At 43.7% G+C, this 20910-nt stretch overlaps 1 protein-coding gene across 1 annotated transcript in view; it reads left to right on the top strand.

Moving 5' to 3' along the window:
- Window positions 1-20910, top strand: part of LOC119175626 (N-acetylneuraminate (7)9-O-acetyltransferase) — a 152430-nt gene that overhangs the window by 12863 nt on the left and 118657 nt on the right. Inside the window, exon 4 of the mRNA XM_037426531.2 lies at window positions 1390-1703. Coding sequence (XP_037282428.2) covers window positions 1390-1703 — 314 coding nt within the window. The remainder of the gene's footprint in view (window positions 1-1389; window positions 1704-20910) is intronic.

Genomic DNA, 20910 nt, shown 5'->3' with positions numbered 1-20910 from the left:
CTCACAAGATGAAGTGCCGAAAATTCTCAGCAGTTCCATTTCCACCTGACTCTTTTAGGTTCACCAATCCAAATTGGCTCATGAAATTCACAATAATTCATTCTTTTATTCAAAACAGGAGCCAAAACTCGACAATAAATAAGGCCGCCAGCACAAAGACAAATCTGTGCACTGCCCATCATTCCCATAGTGGCTGAACGATTGTAGTGCCAGACTTCCCTCTAGAACATATTGTAGGAAGAAACTCTGGTCGAAGCGACCCCAAGCCCACTGCGTAGGCTTCTCTTCTTGTTTAGTATTCTCTTGAACAGCTCTTGGAGCTATGGTTCAATAATGTTATCAACTCTGCTGTCTAGTAAGCAGAGTTGTAAGAGCTCTGAAGGCAAAGTAGTCCCACACCAACCAAGACGTGCGAGAGGAGACCTGTTGAGGAGTGTTTTGGCAAGTTGGGGCTGCATCTGCAATGTTAACCAGTACTCATGCACAAGACCAGTGCAGCACTGGTTCTGGCTGTGCTGGTTAACTTTGCAAAGAGTTCCGTTAGGGCATCTAATATTGTGTGGCAGAATCGCAGAAGGCGCCAAATCGTGTGAATTGTGCAACAAGTGGCTGGTTTGATGGCCTAGCAGCATCAACAAGCTCAGGTACTTGAATGATTCACAGTATGATGAAATATGGTGTAGTAGGTACTTTACTGCTGCTTTTGCGCTAGGCGTACACTGTAGGAGAGTTTCAATTGTTTCTGTCCTTGCGGCATGAGCAGTGAATGATGAGTCAATGTGAACAGAGCCTGATGATTCAAAGTGGCCTAATGTGAGTGAATTATTTTTGTATGTGCACTCATTGTTTAGATATAGTCCTGTGACAAATTTCCTCATTTTTGTTGCCCATATGTGTGATCAATTGCTAAGCTTGGTGCGTACATTATGTTGAAATTGAATGTGTATGAACTTGAGCTATATAATATATAATCATAGTGGGGAACAGCACTGTGCAATGGAGACAATGAAGACCCAGCAATACCAGCATTGACTACAATGCAGTAAAATATTTGTCTGACTTTTGTCTGCTGAAATAAATTCACCTTTTGGTAGTCAGCACTAGTCTTCTTTGGTCTTTCTTGTCTCCATTGTATTGTGTGGTTTTCTACTATAGTACTTAAATTAACTTTCCAAGTATTACAATATAATAAAATATTTTTGTTCGTATACTTGTTTTGATATGACATGCTATTTTTCATTATTATTCTTTAATGAATCTCAACTAGTTTTAGGTAAGACATTCAGATGCATTTTGTTGTTCATGTGTAAATTGTGGCATGTTAATAAATTCAATTCAGTTGTTTTTTATTCTTTCTTGGGCCGGACATAACTTGCAAATGCATTGCAGGAGTTCCTCTGGCATCCTCTGGTCGATGCCTCCCTGCGTTCAGCGGGAGCTCACTGGCTGCGGCAGCGGCCGGCCCTCGTAGTGCTGGGTAGTGGCACCTGGGCTATAAAGCAGAGCAATGGAAGCCAGGACATGCTGGCCGAGTATGCAGCCAACGTGAGCCGGTTGGTCCCGCTGCTCGATCGGCTGGCCAATGGCTCGCGTGTCCTCTGGATGCTACAGGACCCCGTCCAGGCTGATCGGCTCAGCCCCAGCCGCCGTGCCATCTCCAACGAGCTCATTGACGCCTACAACCAGGCAGCCGTGCATGCACTGTAAGGGCGCCATTGCAACGCGAATGATCCAGGACGTCTTCAGGCGCTCCTTGGTTAATTCTATGCAGGAAAAGAATTGCATGAAAATTGAAAGGGTAAGGTTGATTGGAAAAACATGAGTTTTGCCCTGCAGTGTCCGTCTCAGGGATGCAAAACTATCAGAAACGGCCGTATTTTCGATAGAGGCAAAAATTCTTGAGGCCCTTGGGCTTAGATTTAGATACATGTTAAAGAACCCCAGGTGGTCAAAATTTCTGGAGCCCTGCCACGCGCTACTCTCACCCCTTTCTACATGCGGCAGAAGTAATTATAGAGAAAGTGGCTGTAAACAGCTGCTTTACAATACATACAATATGGTGAAACGCACTTTGAAGAGTTAGCTCACAGCGTCCTCACCCGGATAGTCGCTATAAAAACGGCTCCATTGTACTCGCGGCGGCTGTTCAGGCTGTGAAAGAATGGAGCGAGTGTACTCCCCCAGACCATTTGTGGCCATAAAAAGGTCAAGTTGTACCAATTTCTAGTTATTTAATAGTGTAGCAGGGCGTCTATCAACCTGGAAAACCTGGAAAAGTCAGGGAATTTGTACCCTTCTGGAAAGGTCATGGAAAATTCGAAACTTCCGAAAAACCTGTTCAGGTCATGGACAGCACTTCTGTGCGACCGTCAATAAAATAAGCATTACCATTGAACAAAGCTTAAAAAGTTGCCCTTTTAACTACTGCAACTACAGTGAGCTGCTAAAAGAGGCATGAAAAAAAAAAATATGGTGCATAACTGTTGTTCTTTAGTGTATACGCGAAAGGACACACACACTCTTGGAGCACAATGTTTACTGACGTGAACATATGGGAAGGAGCCTTGTTCACAATAAAAGCCATAATAAAGGCACGGCGTACTTAAGTATGCCTAAGTACGTCATGTAAGCAGCGAGAGTACATTGTCCGAAGCGTCCCATCACTTCTGTTCAGAGTATATAGTCGTCTATATCTAGATTCCAGGTGCAGGCATGATGCAAGCTTTTTTTAAGGGGGGACATGGGTTGTGGATACCGAAAAATTGCAAAAAAGCTCGTTTTTCGTTTTTTTATAGCATTTTTGAAATCTACAGCTACTAGTGCACTTATATCGTGAATTTCATGCCTATAATATCATTGTTTTAGTCGCTAAGACCCTTTATACGGCGCTTTCTAGCTAATCTGAGTCGAGATTGACGTTGAAATCGCACATTTTCTGTGACGCGCCCCTGCCCAGCGCGGTGTCCCAGCGCGGCCCGCTTGGTCTCATTTCAGAGAGCTGTCTTTCCCTTCAAATCCCCGCCAGAATAGATCCAATTCAACCATTGGCAGCTTGTAAAATGAGCGGCAAAAAGAAGTATCAGAGCGCCTCCCTATTGGCTACTTCGCGCACGTGACTTGAGCTTGCCTCCCTATTGGTAGAGGCTCCTGGCTTCGTCTGCTTCGGGTACTGAGCGCGCGTCCATGCGCGCCATTTTGTCTCAGTGTCAGCGGAGAAGTTTCACGATGTCAAATCCTGAGCGCAAATTTCGCACGGGGCACAAGTTTGGTGCGAAAAAGGTGCGAGGGACGCTAGTAGGGAATTTCAAGAAGTGCTCCGTGATACAGCAAAACCCCCGAGACGCTACACTCTCCGCGTCCCATGACAAAGTTGCCGACGCTACTATGGAAGGCCTAGCTACCTCATCAGTTATCACGGAGCCTGTGCAAAGTCCGTCAGCCGCGGAGCCTTCGAGCAGTGGTTGCGTGCACTATCTATTGGCAGGAATATGACTTGGAAGAGTAGCTAGTTAAAGCCAAAGATAAGTTATCGGAGCTGTCGTCCGCTGCAGCGACGGAGCGGACACGCGCATTCGTGGTTGACTGTGCCGACGAAGCAGCTAGGCCGCCTAATGGAACCACGTTCACAATTATAGATTTGGACACAGTGAACAGCGCTTTATTGGCATTTGCAAAGTGCAAGGCATGCAACAGAAAACTGCAGAATGTCCGCGACGACCGAGAATTCGGACTTGCCGTGAAGTTGCGTTTTGTGTATTCGACCTGTGGGGAGACTGCGTCGTTGTGGAGCTCGCCGGCGTACGTAGCGATGAACGCAAGAAACCTTTTGCTGTGAACGTTTTGGCCGCGCATGCCATGCAGGCAACGGGGAACAGACAGACCGCACTGAATGATGTGTTCTCGTTGATGGGCATCAGCTGTCGGGGTCTTCACACAAAAACGTGGCAACACTACGTAAAGACGAAGTTGGCACCTGGGCCGATCGCGCTGCATGCAATTTGATGAGCGACTGCGCGCGGTCGGTTCGTAAACTTTACGCTGAACTTAATATAGGCCACATGGGAAACATTGCAGTGTAGTTTGATGGGTCATGGATGACTCGCGGTCATTCCTCGCATATCGGTCTCGGCACCATCATAGAATTTTTCAGCGGGCTGGTGCTTGACTTCGTTGTTTTGAGCAACTTTTGTTCTGGATGTGAGTCGGGCCCAAAGGAAGGTTACCCTTCATATGCAGCGTAGAAGGAACATTGCCAGTGTCAGAAAAACAGTGACAAGAAGGCTGAGGAAATGGAGGTTGAGGCTGCCCTCATTCTCTTCAGGAGGTCACTTGAGCGGCACAACCTGCGCTACACCACGGTGCTTTGCGACAGGGACAGCCGCAGTTACCTTGTGCTACAAGAAGATAAGGTTTATCGGTATATTCCAGTGGAAAAAGAGGACTGCATTAATCATGTCCAAAAGCGTATGGGCACTGCTTTGCGCAACTTGATTACGGCTCGGCTTGAAGACCGTCTGGTTTGTATAGGTTGTTTGTCTAGACTAGAAGTGTCGTCAGCAGGAGCTTGCTGGGCTACTTATGTCTTTTACTATTATTATTATTATTATTATTATTATTATTATTATTATTATTATTATTATTATTATTATTATTATTATTATTATTATAGGTGATGCAACAGCAAACATCCTCAGCTACATACTTATTCCTGGTAGCTCATGTTCCAAGGGTAGCACTTGAGTAACTTCAGCTAAATTTCTCATTTCAGTTTCGTCAGATTGTGTAAATATATCTGCGACAATTTTTTAGCGTCTCGTCCACAGAAGAGTACGTAAATCAAGGTGAAGGGCCGACATTTGTGATTCATCTGTGGAATCAAGGTAGCTGTTGCACCTTGACAGATTTCTTCTTGCCACCACATTCAAACGTCAGCATTTTAAACGCTGTCCCCAGCTTTCGTTGCAGCCGTCCGAGAATATTTGTTGCACTTCAAGTGTCGGAGCCCAGAGACATGAAATACAAACATGCATGTGCTCGTTGGAAAAAAAAAGAAAGAAATAAATGAAATATAGTTGAACACGGTTATATCGAATCCACATATATAAAATTTTTGGGTTTATCAGACTCTCAAGTTATCCCCTTGGAATTCCTTTGTAAAAATATAGAAGTTCGCATGTTTATATTGAATGGTATTTTTACCCGCCTTCAGATATATCAAACGTCGTGCGAGCTAAAAAGTGCGCTTCGACACTTGCCCCCCCCCCCGATCAATGCGGCAGCTTGGCTCCGCGCGTGAGTTGGAAGGCGCGCTTTTGGCACTGGCAGCAGTGCCCAGTGACCTTTGCCCGCGCAGCACCACGCCTTCGCCAAAACCCGAAAGGCTCAAAAAAAGGCAAAGGCGAGAGGGCTCAGACTGGGCTCGGACTGCGCAATCTCCAACTTGTGGAACGGTTTTTTTTTTTTTTCGTTTCTCTTTCTCTCTTTTATGCTTTCTCCGCGTACGCGTCTGCTTGAAGAGCAGGAACGAAGGAGCCGATGTCCTCCTCCTTTTGCGTTTTCTTTTATTTATTATTTCTGTTTTGCGAGGCTTGATCACCCAACCACAGCTCGCACCTTTTGCTATTGCCCTCGCAGGTAGCAAGCGCTTTGTTGCTCCACACTTTATTGCTCTTGAGCTGTCACGTCTCCTACGTAACACTGCATGTGCAGCATTTCTCTTTTGCATATGTGGTGTACAAAGCCACTGCGGACTCCTTGAATTTTATAGCCGGTGTTTGGTTGCAGGAACCTGGTATTGGCACCCAGATTTCCTTTAACATGTCTTCTCGTTTACCATGTGTGTAGTAGGTGTCGAGATTTTGGTATTGTGAAAAAGTAATTTACTAGTATCAGAAAAATCATTTATCTCTTTTTCATAACCAAGGGCAATGAGGTTGTCAAGAGCTCTCTGTGCCTGGTGTGGTGGCACATCCACCCTGCATAATGTGTTGTGTACAGGCAATGCCATAAGTTTGGGGTGTATTGGAGTTTGAGAGTCATCGAAGTGCCCTTTGGTAACATGAAAGAGTTCGAAGGCAGAACTTTTCAAGCCGATGTCGTCCAGCTGAGCTGCGCCGAACTCTTCAGGTCACGTTTTTCAACTGTGCTCACTCACAATAAACTAAAAATGACAGCTTTTTTTGCTGTGAAACCAACGGAAGTGTGTAGTACAGGCACGCAGCCATTTGTGGAGCTCCCTCTGCTCCATTTACCAAAGTGTCGGCGAAGTCGGTGTTTGAGGTAAGCATGCAGGGCTTCCCCAGCATAAGTAGAATCTCGGTGTGCAACATTTCGCTACCTTTTCTGCGCATTATCGATTGCTTGTCACAGCTGCTGAGATTTGCGTCACCTACAGCAACTACAGCGACTTACCTTGTCATGCTCGGGAGTAGCAAGGGCATTCGCTTGAGATTCGCTTGAAAGTGCCTCGATGCGCGCGCTCTAGTTCAGAGTACGGTCATTCTTTGAAAGGGTCGACGCCATCTCGACATCCGCATCTGCCATGTTTGGTCCACGCTGTGCTTGTTTAAACATGTACGCGGCGCCTGCTGCCTTGTCGGCCATCTGATTTGTCACAAATCCTGCAAGATGACTGCATGCTGCATGCCACACAGGGCATGAACCATTCTAGAAATGGATGGAAGATGTTTTATTTCCCAAGTGATCCTAAAAGAAAGCTTTTATTTACAGTGACAATGAAAAGTGATAAGTGGCAGCCAACGAATGCCTTTCATGTATGCAGCGTTAATATCGCAAGCTTTGTTGCTGTTTTTCTATCACCTTTCCTTTGCTACGTCGGATACCTGAGGCACAATTTCCCAAATGTTGTGTATATTACTAGTAGCACAGTCACAGATTAGACCATTACAAGTTATGCGCATGGTTTTGATTTTGCATTTGTGCGCACACTTGTTGCACCTTAACATAACCGAACATTGAGCGAACTGTAACCTTAAGTGGTTTCATGGCACTTGGACCGTTCTCATAAATTCGGTGTTCGTTTCGGGTGTGCTTGGTATTAGTTCTTTCGCTGTCGTGAACATGTCCTTTTGTTTTGTTTAATCCATGAAAGTGCGTCTATAAGTAACTGCAACAATTCTTGAACTGGTATAGCGCATTACGGGGAAGAAGAAACGGCCGAGCAGACCGACACAAGAGGACAGAGCGCTAACTTCCAACTGAGCTTTATTGTCAAATTGCATCAAGTGTTATCTTGTCGTTGCGTTAGGGTGGTTTTGTATGCTTGCGCCGGTCTACTTATTTGATGCAATTTGACAATAAAGCTCAGTTGGAAGTTAGCGCTCTGTCCTTTTGTGTCGGTCTGCTCGGCCGTTTCTTCTTCCCCGTAATGCGCTATACCAGTTCAAGTACGACGAACCAACTCGCCCAATCTTCAACACTCGTGCAAAAATTCACTCCGAGATGTCTCTATCACTGGAAAATTCAGTTTTCATGCTCACATTGCTCCTGATAGTACATTTTAACTGCATTTACCGGCCCGCAATAACTTGCATGCCACTTAACTGTTACATGCCGTATACTTTCCCTCAGTAATATATATACACACTCAGTAATATGCTCTAATATACAGTGATTTCTTTGGCATTTCATGCATAGAGATAGATGCAAGTGCGTTCTGACGTTTGTAGTATTTAGGATTTAATTGTATCTAAAAGCGGTGCCATTTTTTTATTTTATGTTTTTTTTTTCATTGGATTCCACGGCACCAACCAGGAGAGGGCGACAAAACAGCCAGCTCACTCAACGTACAGACTTCTCCATCGTGTTTCACGCACCCGCGTAGGGCTCTGAGATTGCTTGAAAATGATCTATTGTGCCAATAAGACCACATGATTGCCTGCCTACAGCTATACAAAACCTAATTTGCATATACATAGTTATATCTAAGCTGACTTAAAACAGGTTTGAATGTTATTGGTGCATGTGCACCTGTTAGCTAATAGCGGAGTTAGCAGGTTAAAATGAAAACCTGCCTAAGCATGCCTGCAACTAGGAATGGGACGGAAATGTAGTGCTCCAATATATTCCATTATAGTTTATTACCCCTATATCTAATCTAACCGTCTAATTTGCAGGTGCTGTCTTCACATTTTAGGGGCGAAGCCAATGTTTCTAGATACTGTCAGTTAGTTGGGTAAGCGCGCGCGGTCGCAGCGGCGAGGAGCGGCACCCTTCAGAATCCCGCGGCGGCGGCGCTGCTGTTGCTTTGGGATTAGTGAAGGAGCGTCATCAGCTACCTCGGCATGCTAAACAGCCAGAAATTCGTTTCCAAATAGGCGGATTTCAGCTAAAGCAGCTAGATGAGGGCCGAATGAATACTGCTTAGTGATAAAGAAGGGCCGCGCCTGAACCTAAGAAATATATGATTATTTATTTGCTGCAATGAGGGAGTGGGGTGGCCAACAAGTCAAGGAGCGGAGTGGGGTAGCCGGTGTCAAGGAGCGCAAGACCCTTGGCTTTGCGACGAAATTGAAGGCTATTCAGCGTGCTGAGACGGGCAAGAAATGTTTGACCGTGGCGGACGACTTCGGGATACCACAGAGCAGTCTGAGTACCTTGTTCAAGAACAAGGCAGATATCAAGGCAAAGGCAGCAGAGCAGCAAATCTCGGGAGCCTGTCATGTGTGCGCTTCTGCCCACGGGAATTTAGAAAATTTTAGAAGTGCGTGCAAAGAACATTCCAGTGGGTGGCTCGATACTGATCGCCAAGGCCAAATGGTTTGCCGCTGTACTCTGTAAAACAGCTTTGCTGACAACAGCGGGTGGCTTCACTGATTTAAGCAGCACTACAACATCGTTTGCAATACCATTTCTGGCAAAAGCAAAGCTGTCAGTAGCCAGGATACCCAGCAGTGGATGACAAAGGAGGGGTCGGAAATCTCCATGAAGTTTTTTCCTGCGGAGATCTTCAATGCCTGGCAAGACGTGAAGACGGACACAGTGGTCAACTGTTTTCGTAAGGCAGGTTTCAAGACAGTGGAACTTGCAGAAATCGGTGAAGACGACGACGAGCGCATAGATGGTGCGTTTTGCGAGCTATGATAAGATCGAGACAAGTGTCTTCAACATTTCAAAAACGAAAAAGCAGGCCAGGGTTAGCGATTTTTTTTCACGCAAATAAATCGTTCTGTTGCGGCGCGTGTGCGGAATTAGTTGTCATTCTTGAATGTACCTATTGTAGGTGATGATCCATTATAGGTAAGCTCTCAGCCTCTGTTATTTATGTCGATTTTTTTATATATCGAACTTATTCGCGATCTTCTTCGAGTTCGATATATCCGTGTTCAGCTGTCTTTCAGTACGCATCTGTTCTTGCAATGTTGTCGTTACTCGTTGTCAAAGCAAGGTACGCAGTATACACGAGTAATAGTTATTCATTTTGTTTTGTTGAAAGTATATTTTATAGGTGCGCAAATTAGGCGGGGATGCAATTCAGTAGTAAATACTGCAATCCAGGTCAAACCAGATCTAATCCAATTCGCATCCTAAATAGTTCAGTCAGTAAATGCAGAAGTTCAGGTCGATCTAATTCAATCCAATCCGCATCCTAAGCAACGTGAACTACAGCCACTATACTAAACTAGAATATACTCCAGTGGCAGAACTGGCCAGCCTCCCCTGTCCTCATTTTACAAGGATGCCGTGAGATGGTACCACTTCTAGGTTTCATAGCAACTTTGACAGCGATGTTGGATTATCGCAGGCTGTTTCGAATTTTCATTTTCGGTTACTTTTAAATTGTGTGTTTGCTTGCTGGTTCTCCCAACATCAAACAGCTGACTGGCTCACTGCCTGGCTCAGGGGTTTTATTTTAGCCAACTATACATATATTTTTACATTTACCACACTCGCTCTGAACATTCTGAGTGTGTCTGGTAAATATGTTTACTAATATGGAGCGCCTGATTTTTGTTCACCACTCCAGGGTTTGTTTCCAATGCTCAGAGTTTTTCAAGCAGATGTGGCGGTCACGGAAATTGCTTTTAATCATCATGGAAAACCTGGAAAAGTCGGGGAATTCAGAAATATCAAATTGGTAGACACCCTGTGTAGCTATTATGTAGTGAAGCATTTGTTTTCCGTAATTTAAATGTTGTATTGTTACTAAATCAATTTCGAAGTGTCTGGTACTGTCCGTAATTTGGAGCTTTTCTTTCAATTTTTGCAAGATTGCGTAGGTTGTTAACGTTTTGATTTATTTTGTTTGTATATATGACTTGAATGAAATCTGTACAGATTATGTGCGGGGATCACGCCAGAATTCTGAAAGCAAATTATTGTTGATGCAGTGTAAGAAGCGTTGTATGCGTCGTGGAGATATTTTGTAACAGAAAAATACATTCTAGATTGGTGTGTGTTGTGTTACCCCTTGACAATAATTTAGATGTCATTGAAAAAGTGAAATATATAGTAAGTGTTTAATATATGTGGAAAGAAGGTTGCATAAATGGCCTACTGCACCAGTTACTTTGCTGACTGTATTTGAGGCGTAATCAACATGATAATACCACGACATGTTTAAGTCATCAATAGCATACTATTGATGGGAATAGGCATGGTGACAAAAGTGTAAATGTGTGCTAAGTGCATAGGAACAGTAACCAGGTCAACTAAAGTTCATTTGTGAATACTGGTTTTGTATTTGTTAATGATGTTAAGGACGCAAAAATGATTTAAAAAATGGGGGATGAGGAATTTGGAAAAACAGCTGTAGAAAGAAGTGACAAGATCAGGCACTGGCTAACAACGAGTTTTATTTCGCTGCAGCAGAGTATATTCTCTTGGGATATAAAGAACATGCAGGCGAATCCCGCAACAACGAAATTGACGGGACGGGTGAAAAAATTCGTTATGGAATTTCGTTGTAGCAAATTTCATCTATAGACCACAAAATTGGGTAAGATCTGATTATTATGACTCGTCCATCAATTCCAGCAAGCGCATGCATTGAACTATCGCAAACTCTAATGTACCTGGCCGCACACTGAGTGAACGTATTTTCTCGCATATAATGCAATCAAAATATACAGAAAATTTGGAGCTGAAGTTGGAGTGCAAGTTATACGTGAATTTTGGTGTGCAAGTTGGTTTCACGGCGCGGCTTTAGGGCAATGCAAAAAGGCGGTCTTGCGTGATACTTGGGTACCTTTTTTCCTTCCTACCGCGGTTTGCAGTTGGGGGTGCCTGTTATATGCAGAGGTAGTTTATACAGAAAAAAAATACGATATTCAGACGACCTTGGGGCGTGGTGAGTGCTCAGCGTTGTGAACGAGCATGCCAAAGCTTCGCTTGAAGCCAACTGAAACCTACAACTGAAAGTGCCGAAGCTTCGCACTACCGTGGCCAAGAGTGAACGACTGTAAAGCAGTAATGCTTCATGTCGTTTTATGGCTTTATTACCTTTAATTCATGGCTATGTTAGCTGCACACTTTCGGATCTTATTTGCTATCGATGAATGCGGTGATAGCAACCGCGGTTTCCTGCGCAGTAGTTGCGGGAAACAGTAGTTACATCTTCACTCTGTGGGTGCTGCCCTGGCTGTGCGCATGACTCAAGAACTGCGTCGTTCCTACCTTTGTTTGCGTCGTTACGGCAAGAAATATTGGGTTGAGTCAGTGTGCATTGACTGCGCATGCCCATTACCGCGTTCGACACGACTGCATTTGCGTTCGCAGCGATTTCGGCAAAATGCAGTTACGCTGGACCTAGGTGCGCGCTACTCGCGTGTGCGCCTTCATGACGCCGTGCCGTGGTTGTCATTCACGATCCTAGGCCTAGTGACGACGAGCTGTAGTTTTGTTTTGAGCGCAGCATCAAAAACACGTAGTATATATATGTTGGAAGTTCTTGAAGATCGCGATTCTGCCGCGGCCCGCACGTGCATCAAACCAACCGCCAGCATCATGGTGGATGGGCGAGCTGTCGCCGAGCACCTCAATGGCGATAAATGTGCGTGTGGTGGTAGAAACCGTGCCTCCAATGAAGACATGGTGGTTGCAATGCGGCAGTGCGCTCTACATACCACGAGTCGTGGAGAAATGGCCGAGTTGATAACGGAATTTTGTGGCAATCCTCAGCGAGTTCTTTTTCCTTATCAGGTAGTACTCGCGAAAACATGGTTGAAACGGCAATATCCAGGTAAAGTATTCGTTGTGATGAGACACTATTCACATTGTTTTCTATAGGTGGCTCACTAGGAATAGAAAATTATTCGTTCTGGCGGAAATTTTGTGATAGCGGACTTCGTTATAGCGGCATCAGACTGTAATTGATATGAAGACAAGCACCTTTAAAGGGGCCCTTACGTGGTGGCACAATGAATTTGAGTTAGACACTGGGACTTTTTGTGTGCGCAATAAAGAACATTATGTCAAAAGAGTTTTTTTTATCTATTCATATTTCACTGTCACAGCACACAATAAAACAAGTGGACTGAAAGAAGAAATGATGCACACCTTTCAGTCCACTTGTTTGATTGTGCACTCTTACATTTAAATATGAATTGATGCCAACTTGCCCAAGTTGCCATTTTACTGCTGTGTGGTCCATTCGAAGTTAAGAAAACTTGTGTTTTGGGGTGGCGTAAAACTGTGACGCTGGAAGGCAAACTTGAGACCCTCACTGTTTGCCCCCTTTGCCAGCCAAATCCATTCCCGGCCCTCGGCAGCATGCGAGAGGATCACATGATGCGTATGCATGAACTCGTAATGCACACACAATGCCATGAGTGCATGACGTGCCCAGACCAGCCTGAGCCCCCGAGACGCGAGTGGTGTTCTGGTGGCGTTCTCTGCACTCAGTCTCTGCAAGCTTGCAAGCTGTGCCGAATGTGCCCTCGCCAATCATTTGGCTTTCAACCTATTGCTGATCATGAAAGCTGCAATATTTGTACGGACGCGAGACTAGGAATTGTGCTGCGTGAAAATTGTTAGACGCAGGAGGATAAATGAATGCTGGAACGCAGCAGAAAATTAGTTTCGTGGTGAGGGATGTCTGCACATTACGCAAAGCACGAGAACACGAATACATGCGAAGCTGAGGTAGATTAGTCTTTCATTTCACTGTGATTTGCAGAAAAAGAACACTAATACATTTCATTTGTGTGTTTTATTGTTGCTCTCGAGTTTTATTCATTTATCCAAGTAACAAGCTAGACAAATGACACATCTTGTCAAATAATTATTGCAGTGTCACATGCTACTGTTGGTGACATCATCTACATAGGCGTCACAGCACTACTGTCTACGCAGGACCATTCCATCGTGTACGTTGCCCCCGCATTCGCTGGGCGCGAGCTCACGAGAGGAAGTGCAAGCAGTGTTCAGCTTAAAATTTGAACCATTTTCGCGGTGCGTTGCATTACAAATTTTAGCAGACGTGATAGTGAACACCCAATGTATGCATTGCGTTCGTCAACTCTAAATTGTCAAAGCTGGTGAGGGCCCTCCAAAAAATTATTCTATGATCAAGATTCTCAGGCTCCTTCTTAAGCAGGGTGCTTTTGAATAACTTGGAAAATCTCTCAAGGATTCGTTCTTGTATTTTGTGGCCGTCCCATGCTTCATGGCGCATGCATGTTCTCGCAGTCGATCATTTAGACAGCGATCTGTTCGTCCAGTCTGACAAGATAGTGGTATGTCATACACTACTCCTGATTAGCATTCAACAAAGTGTCATGCGTGCTATTTGGAACAGGAATTTGCAGCAGCTTCTTGCACATACACTTCGCCTAACAATCCACTCGTTTTGTTTGGCACACTGAAAATGATTGAGACCCTGGCTCAACCTGGAGCTTTTTTGAGTCGATGGGACTTATTTATTTGACAATTCTGCTAACTCCCGAGTTGTTGCAGAGTGGGTTTACAATCTAGAATGACGCATAGAGCTTTTTAGAGAGAACAGTAGAGAGCAGAAATGGAGACAATATAAACGAAGGAACCAACACAATTTGTAAAGCAAAAGAGGAGCACAATGTATAATGACCACCCGTTCAACAGACAACCCGTTCAAGCTGAAATATAAAGTGAAATGCATTTAATGCATAAGAAAGGAAGTTCACATAATCAGCTGGTAAGTAATGAGTGGAACAATTATATACTGTTGGTTTAAACGGTAGGTGCATCTAGGGCATTCCGCTCAGCGACCATTCGTGGAAAAGAAGAATACTAAAAAACACTATTAGCCGTTTTGATATGGAGTGATTGAAAAACATTGTCACATTCTAGTGCTGTAACCAGCTGAAAAATGTACATAATTGGATATACTGCGATTGAGGTGACTTTTAACTGTATTAAGCATATAACGTAATCGAGCGATTTTATTCCTTGCCGAAGTGTGTTTTTGATTAGCCTTAGCCACTAAGTCTCAGACCGAGACCCTGTCGTAACGATTAAAAATAAATCTTGCGGATTCGTTTCGAACCCTTTCTAGCTTATTGATGTTAGATTGGGTAAAGGGGTCCCAATCAATATTAGTGTACTCTAGAATAGGTAGGACGAATGTTTTAAATGCGATAAGCCTTGCATCACAAGAAAAATGATGGAAGGAGCGTTTTACAATGAATGCATAGGATGACTGCCATTCTTTCATTGAATGGCATCATATTTGTCCGCAGGTTTTCACGCACAAATTCCTTCCAGGAGCGCTTCACACATACTGAACGGCATGGCTCTGGGAAATCCCACCTGCACAGAAAAATGAGCCCCTATTTCATAACAGCAGGATCAGCTGAGGGAATTTCTGAGCACTGACATTGCAATGCCCCTTTTGATGACCTTTGAATGGGTAGACTAAAATGGCAATAAATTTATTTTTGAGTATTGCGAGTAACTTCCAGCAGCGGTGTGCTCAGGGTCCACTCCAGGTCAAGGAATCTGAGGTGGTCATTGATAGGCTTTTTAGTTATCTAATGTAAATTTCTTCAATGCGCATGTGTGCTCTTCAGAGTTCTTATCTTCATAGAGCTTTTATTCTTTTTTTTTTACGAGAGTACATCTTCCGCTGCAGCAAAATGAAACTGCCCCACCGCGGTGGTCTAGTGGCTAAGGTACTCGGCTGCTGACCCGCAGGTCGCGGGATCGAATCCCGGCTGCGGTTGCTGCACTTCCGATGGAGGCGGAAATGTTGTAGGCCCATGTGCTCAGATTTCTGTACACGTTAAAGAACCCCAGGTGGTCGAAATTTCCAGAGCCCTCCGCTACGGCGTCTCTCATAATCATATGGTTGTTTTGGGACGTTAAACCCCACATATCGATCAATCAACAAAATGAACCTCCTTGTTGTTTGTCAGTGCTTAGTCATGTTGCTTCTTTCTGTGTCCTGTATTGATGCTATTTTTATGAAGCACAGCATGTACCTGCATTAAAGGGACACTAAAGGCAAATCAGAATTTATGTCGAAGTGAAAGCTCTGAAAAAATGACGTCTAAAATGACAATACAGTAGACTCTCAATAACCTGAAGGAACTGGGAAAACACGTTCTATTCAACAAGAATTCTGTTTACTGAGAGATGAGCAAGGGTGCAAAATACAAGCCCAAAACAAAACATAGCAGAGGCATTTGTTCCGTTTTTCTGGTGGTCTAGCGGCTAAGGTACTCGGCTACTGACCCGGAGGTCGCGGAATGGAATCCCGGCTGTGGCGGCTGCATATGCGATGGAGGCGAAACTGCTGTAGGCCCGTCTGCTCAGATTTGGGTGCACGGTAAAGAACCGCAGGTGGTCGAAATTTTCAGAGCCCTCCACTACGGTGTCTGTCATAATCATATTATGGTTTTGGGATGTTAAACACCACATATCAATCAATCAATCAATCAATTCGTTTAAGCAGTAGTTTCATCTAACAGATTTCCATCAAGAGATGTAATAAAATGCTGCTTGTTCATTTCTGTTTGATTCGTCGGAAAAATAACCGCCAGATATTAGTAGAATGACACTAATTGTTCAGAAGTTCAATTTTTGCCTTGCTAAACAAGACAGGCCATGTCATCTAGCGGGGTCCAGTTGAACCAAGAACACCTGCCATCTCGGCGGTCATGGAAAGAAATTGTTCAATGGCCATTGTTGCTGTTGTTGGCTCCCGCTGCTTTCGCTCTGCTGCTACTAGAGTCGGCGGCCACGCAGTAAGCTAGGCAGCGTTGTGCACAGCAACAGTGACGTGAAAGTTTCTACCGTGAGGCGGGTAATTTAAAGTGTGCTAACGAGATGAGGATCACTAAAGTGAGATTTTATTTAAAAAATAAGCACTTCCTTGGCACAAAATTAGCACTATGAGGTTTCTGAACCGCTATTTCAGCAATTCACATAAACTTAATATTTGGTTTAGTGTCCTTTCAAAGCTTTCTATCAGGAATGAGGATAAAGCTTCTTTGTGATTATAGGCCTTTGTGTCCTGAACACTTACATTTAGCAGCTGCATTTAGCCACTACTGTGGTTAGAACATAACGTCAGTGTTCCATCTTGTATATTAACATGAAAGTGTTTTATGCCGGGGTCTAGCAAAACTGCAGTGGCATATTGCGGTCATGGAGTTGACATTGAAAAAATATGCATGATCAGAAGACACAGAAATAGTTTGTCTACGGGAGTCTAACCCATGACCTCTGGGTCTGCGACAACAGATGCTGAGACGCTATCCACTGTGCCATGGCCACATACTTCTTTAAAATGCCGTATGCTTTAAAAAATAGGGCTTTTATATCTACTACTGTTCTCTCAGTGTTTTTGTTAATGTGCAGTTTGCATCATGGGTGTGGCATCCACGATTAGTTGCTTCAACGTGGCGTTTCTAAGTGTACATCTCACATGGCACGTTTCCATTAAAAGAAGCGCAATTTGGTCAATGCCTTAACACACTGCCAGGTGGCGTCCTTACGCCACGTCGTGTAAACGTAAAATGTTGGAGGACAATGTGTTCTCGTTGATGCAGTGTATTGAAACAGCAGAAAAAGAACACGGGCACCTGTGGCTGGCATTTCTAGATATTGAGGGGGCTTAAGATTGTGCAATTCAAGAAGACTTGTGGGGAATACTGGACACACTAGATGTGGAAGATGGAACAACTAATCTTCTAAAGGATATCTATAAAAGTAACAAGTAATTACAGGTGTCCGAACCTGTAGATATACAACACGGGCTTCTGTCCCTTGTTACCTTTGTTATTTATGCCGTATCTACAGAGACTAGAAGCCAAATTATAGAGGAGTCGAGTCGGATTCAGCCTCTCTTTTGCCAAGCAACGAAAACACATTGAACAGTCATTACCAGCATTTATGTATGCAGATGATATAGTATTAATAGCTGATAATAAGGAAGATCTGCAGGTAATAATAGACATTTAGAGTAATGAGAGAGAAAGATCTAAATCCAAAGTTCAGTAGGGAAAAATTGGCAATCATGATTTTTAATGATAACGAAGGCAGTTAGCATAAGATACAAGAAGTCATGCTAGAAGTAGTGGATAAATACAAATATTTGGCCGTATGGATAAAAAACAAGGCTGAGTACCTAAGGGAGCACAAAAGATACGCAATGACTAAGGATAACAGGAATGCAGCTGTAATGAAAAATAGGGCACTGTGAAACTAAAATAGGTATGACGTTGAGAGAGGGATTCGGTGTCATGGTCCCGGGTTCGACGTTCGGCAATGCGGTCTTGTGCATAAAATCAGAAGTTCAAGCAAGATTGGAAATTAAACAACGTGGCATAGGTAGACTTGCTTTGGGAGCACACGGGAATACCCCAAATCAGGGGGTACAGGGAGACATGGGATGGACATCGTTTGAGTGCAGGGAAACTAGCAGCAAGATAGAATGTGAGGAGCTATTGAGAATAATGGGAAAGGAGCATTGGGGCTAGAAATGTTTTCAGCTACTTGTACATGAAGAATGTTGATACTTAATGGAGGAAGCGAACTCGAAAATCGTCAGGCAAGTATTTGGACAACAGCAGAATACCAAGCCAAAACGAAACATCAATTACGAAGAAAGTGAAGGAAACGGAGAGGTACATGTGGAAAATTGGAATGCTTACAAAATCATCACTGGACACCTACTGAACTTTCAAGCCGGAAATTACAAAAAAAAAAAAAAGAACACCTGCGATAATTCTCAGGCTAGTTTTCTGCTGTTTAAGTCGGAACGGAAGTGTTGCGGACCAAGACTTACCGAGTGAAATACGAAGGCACAGACATGTTATGTAGTTCGTGTGGAGAGGAGGAGAAAACGGCTGGACATTTGATAATGTTCTGGTAAAGGGCTCCACCCTACAGTCCAAGATAATGGCGCGGATTTTTTCAAAGCATTGGGGTTTGGGGACAGTGAAGGTGAAGTAGATAGACTTTTAAAAAGGTAGAAATCACCAGGAGGAGCTCCAGCAATGGCGACCGCAGTGACGGCTCTGCTTCATGCTACCTGTTTGTTTGTTAATTTATTTACTTTGTAAACATGGTTACACAGTTGCAGAGGCCAAGGTAAAAGCTACCATAAGCAGCTTGAGCAGCTCATATTTACAGCCCCCGGTGTCGTTTGCTTTGTGGTGACTGGCTAGTAGACAGACGATCGTGAATTTCCTGTCAAGCCTTGCACATTACCCGAGAGGTCTTATTATCGTGCAAATAAATATTATCATTCCATTTCATTATTATTATTATAACATGCGCAGCATTTGGTGGATATTGCGTAGGTGGCACCACTGAGTACACGCACACACATATATATATATATATATATATATATATATATATATATATATATATATATATATATATATTGTGTGACAATTACACAAGAGTAGCAAACACAATGACAGAATTTGGAGGGTGCTTGAGCTTCGCTTTCAAGAGTGAAACGTAATAGCATAGGTGGGCTCTGTGTGAATCTCGAGCTCTGTTTGACATCTCAGTGCATGCCTCAACCGTGACGTGAGAGAACCGTGCAGCACTGGCTGTTTCAAACTATTGTCACGGGGTCGTGATGTGGACGAAGAGAGCACACTGAACATTCAGAATAAACTTTTATTTGGCCGAAACTGTGGCCTCGTAAAAAGAAAGTCAGATTACAGCAAGGCACTGATAGCGGCGGGCAAAGTGTCGGCCGTCAATCGAACAACTGACAAGTGGTGATGCAGGTCGGCATTTATACACGTATCGTCGAATATTCTAGCGTTATCGCTACCGGCCACATAGGTTTCATAATAATTGATAATGTTCTTGAAGTGGGCGTAATCTTATTGAGATGATGTGCTACAGGCCAGAAGCATCTCGGAACAGTGCAGACGCGATTCGCGCTGAGAATTGCATACAGTGTAATGGGGTGATAAGAAAACTTGAGGAAGAAACGTGGCGCTATTGTTGAATGTCTACTGCAAGTTCAATTTTTGAGTGCCAACTACGCCATAATTGTTCCTTTTGCGAATCGGCGAGGGGTCCCACTATGCGTGCGTAAGGCAACATGCGAACATGGGTTTGAGCTTAATAAAAATTGTTGTTGGACTAGTTGGTTATTTGTCATATTGTAAGATAATTAGCGCAACCTTGACTCCCACAAACACAGAGCGCTGAGTGTCGTGTGTGTTACTCGGGTGGATGAGTGAGTGTTTGCCAGAGTCAAGGTTGCACTAATTATTTTATGATATTTTTGAGCGCTCTGTAATAGGTGGGCCTTTCAAACACCCACTCGTAGCATATGTCACATGTTTTAATGTCTGGCACGATTCTATGCTTCTAGCGTGCGTTAATGAGATTCATTCTACTAAATGAAGGAAAGAAGTGTAAACATAACACTTCGTTTTAAATGAGAACTTCTACTACATGACATTCATTTTTTTTTTTTTTTTTCAAATCAGTTTTTGCCATTGGCGTGTCTCTGTCGTAGAACATTTGATTGCCACGCAGACAGCCTGGGTTCGGTTTTCACTGGTACTGAAGTTTTTTATTTATTTCATTGGCAGCTTTCCTGATTTTGCGGTCACCGATGAAATGATGTTTTTTCGTTCACAACCCGAGACGCCGGCATTGGCGCCAACATCAGAATTTTTGCCGAACAAGCTTTTTAATGCTATCGCGTTCAAATAATATACAGTGCATAAATATAAGTATAGGTGAAGAGACATTCATTTTTATGACAACATAAATGGAGATCATGATCAAGCCACCCACTGAAAGGTAATTGTAATCTCCAACAAAAATAGCCCAGGAGAGTGATCGGACGAGCAAAACGAGTTGAGACCATATTACTGTAGTTGAGGTTTAAAATCTGCCATTCTGAACTGAATCATTTGCATCCCATAATTTGTCCTTGATTGAGGATTAAACCAATAGATGTTCACTGTGACAGGCCTCTAAAGAAATCCGACGCAATTCAAAAGGTGGGAGCAGGCTTTGCATCCCAAAGATTGAAAGCTCTCAGCCAAGTATGACGTTCACTTTGAGAATGACGACATGGTAACACACTACCGTCATATTTTGCTGAACAAATAGTTTTGATTTCACGTGAAGAGTGGGAGCTCGTGCCCAGTACCCTCCTTTACTTGTTCCCACCAATTCCACCCCATATATCGAAGCCAAAATATTCATAACCAAGGTGCCAATCCTCCCCAAAACTCATGGCGTCCTTCGAATGTCCAGGGCCCAGTTTGAAAGAGCCATGAGAAAGAGAACAGAAAGATGAAAGGCACGCGATGAACAACTCTGTCGATACACATTGACAGTTGCATCACATTGTTGCACCACATTGACATTCTATTAATTGTCCACTGTCATGCTGCCTTCAAAGCAGTGGATTTCTTTGCAGTGGATGCATTTTCCTTATGAACCAGCACAACTGTAATAAGTGGTCATGTTTTACGACTG

The sequence above is a fragment of the Rhipicephalus microplus genome, chromosome X (genome assembly GCF_043290135.1).
Source record: "Rhipicephalus microplus isolate Deutch F79 chromosome X, USDA_Rmic, whole genome shotgun sequence".
NCBI lineage: Eukaryota > Metazoa > Arthropoda > Arachnida > Ixodida > Ixodidae > Rhipicephalus > Rhipicephalus microplus.
The sequence above is the reverse complement of the archived record's forward strand: the minus strand, read 5'-3'. Positions and strand labels throughout refer to the sequence as shown.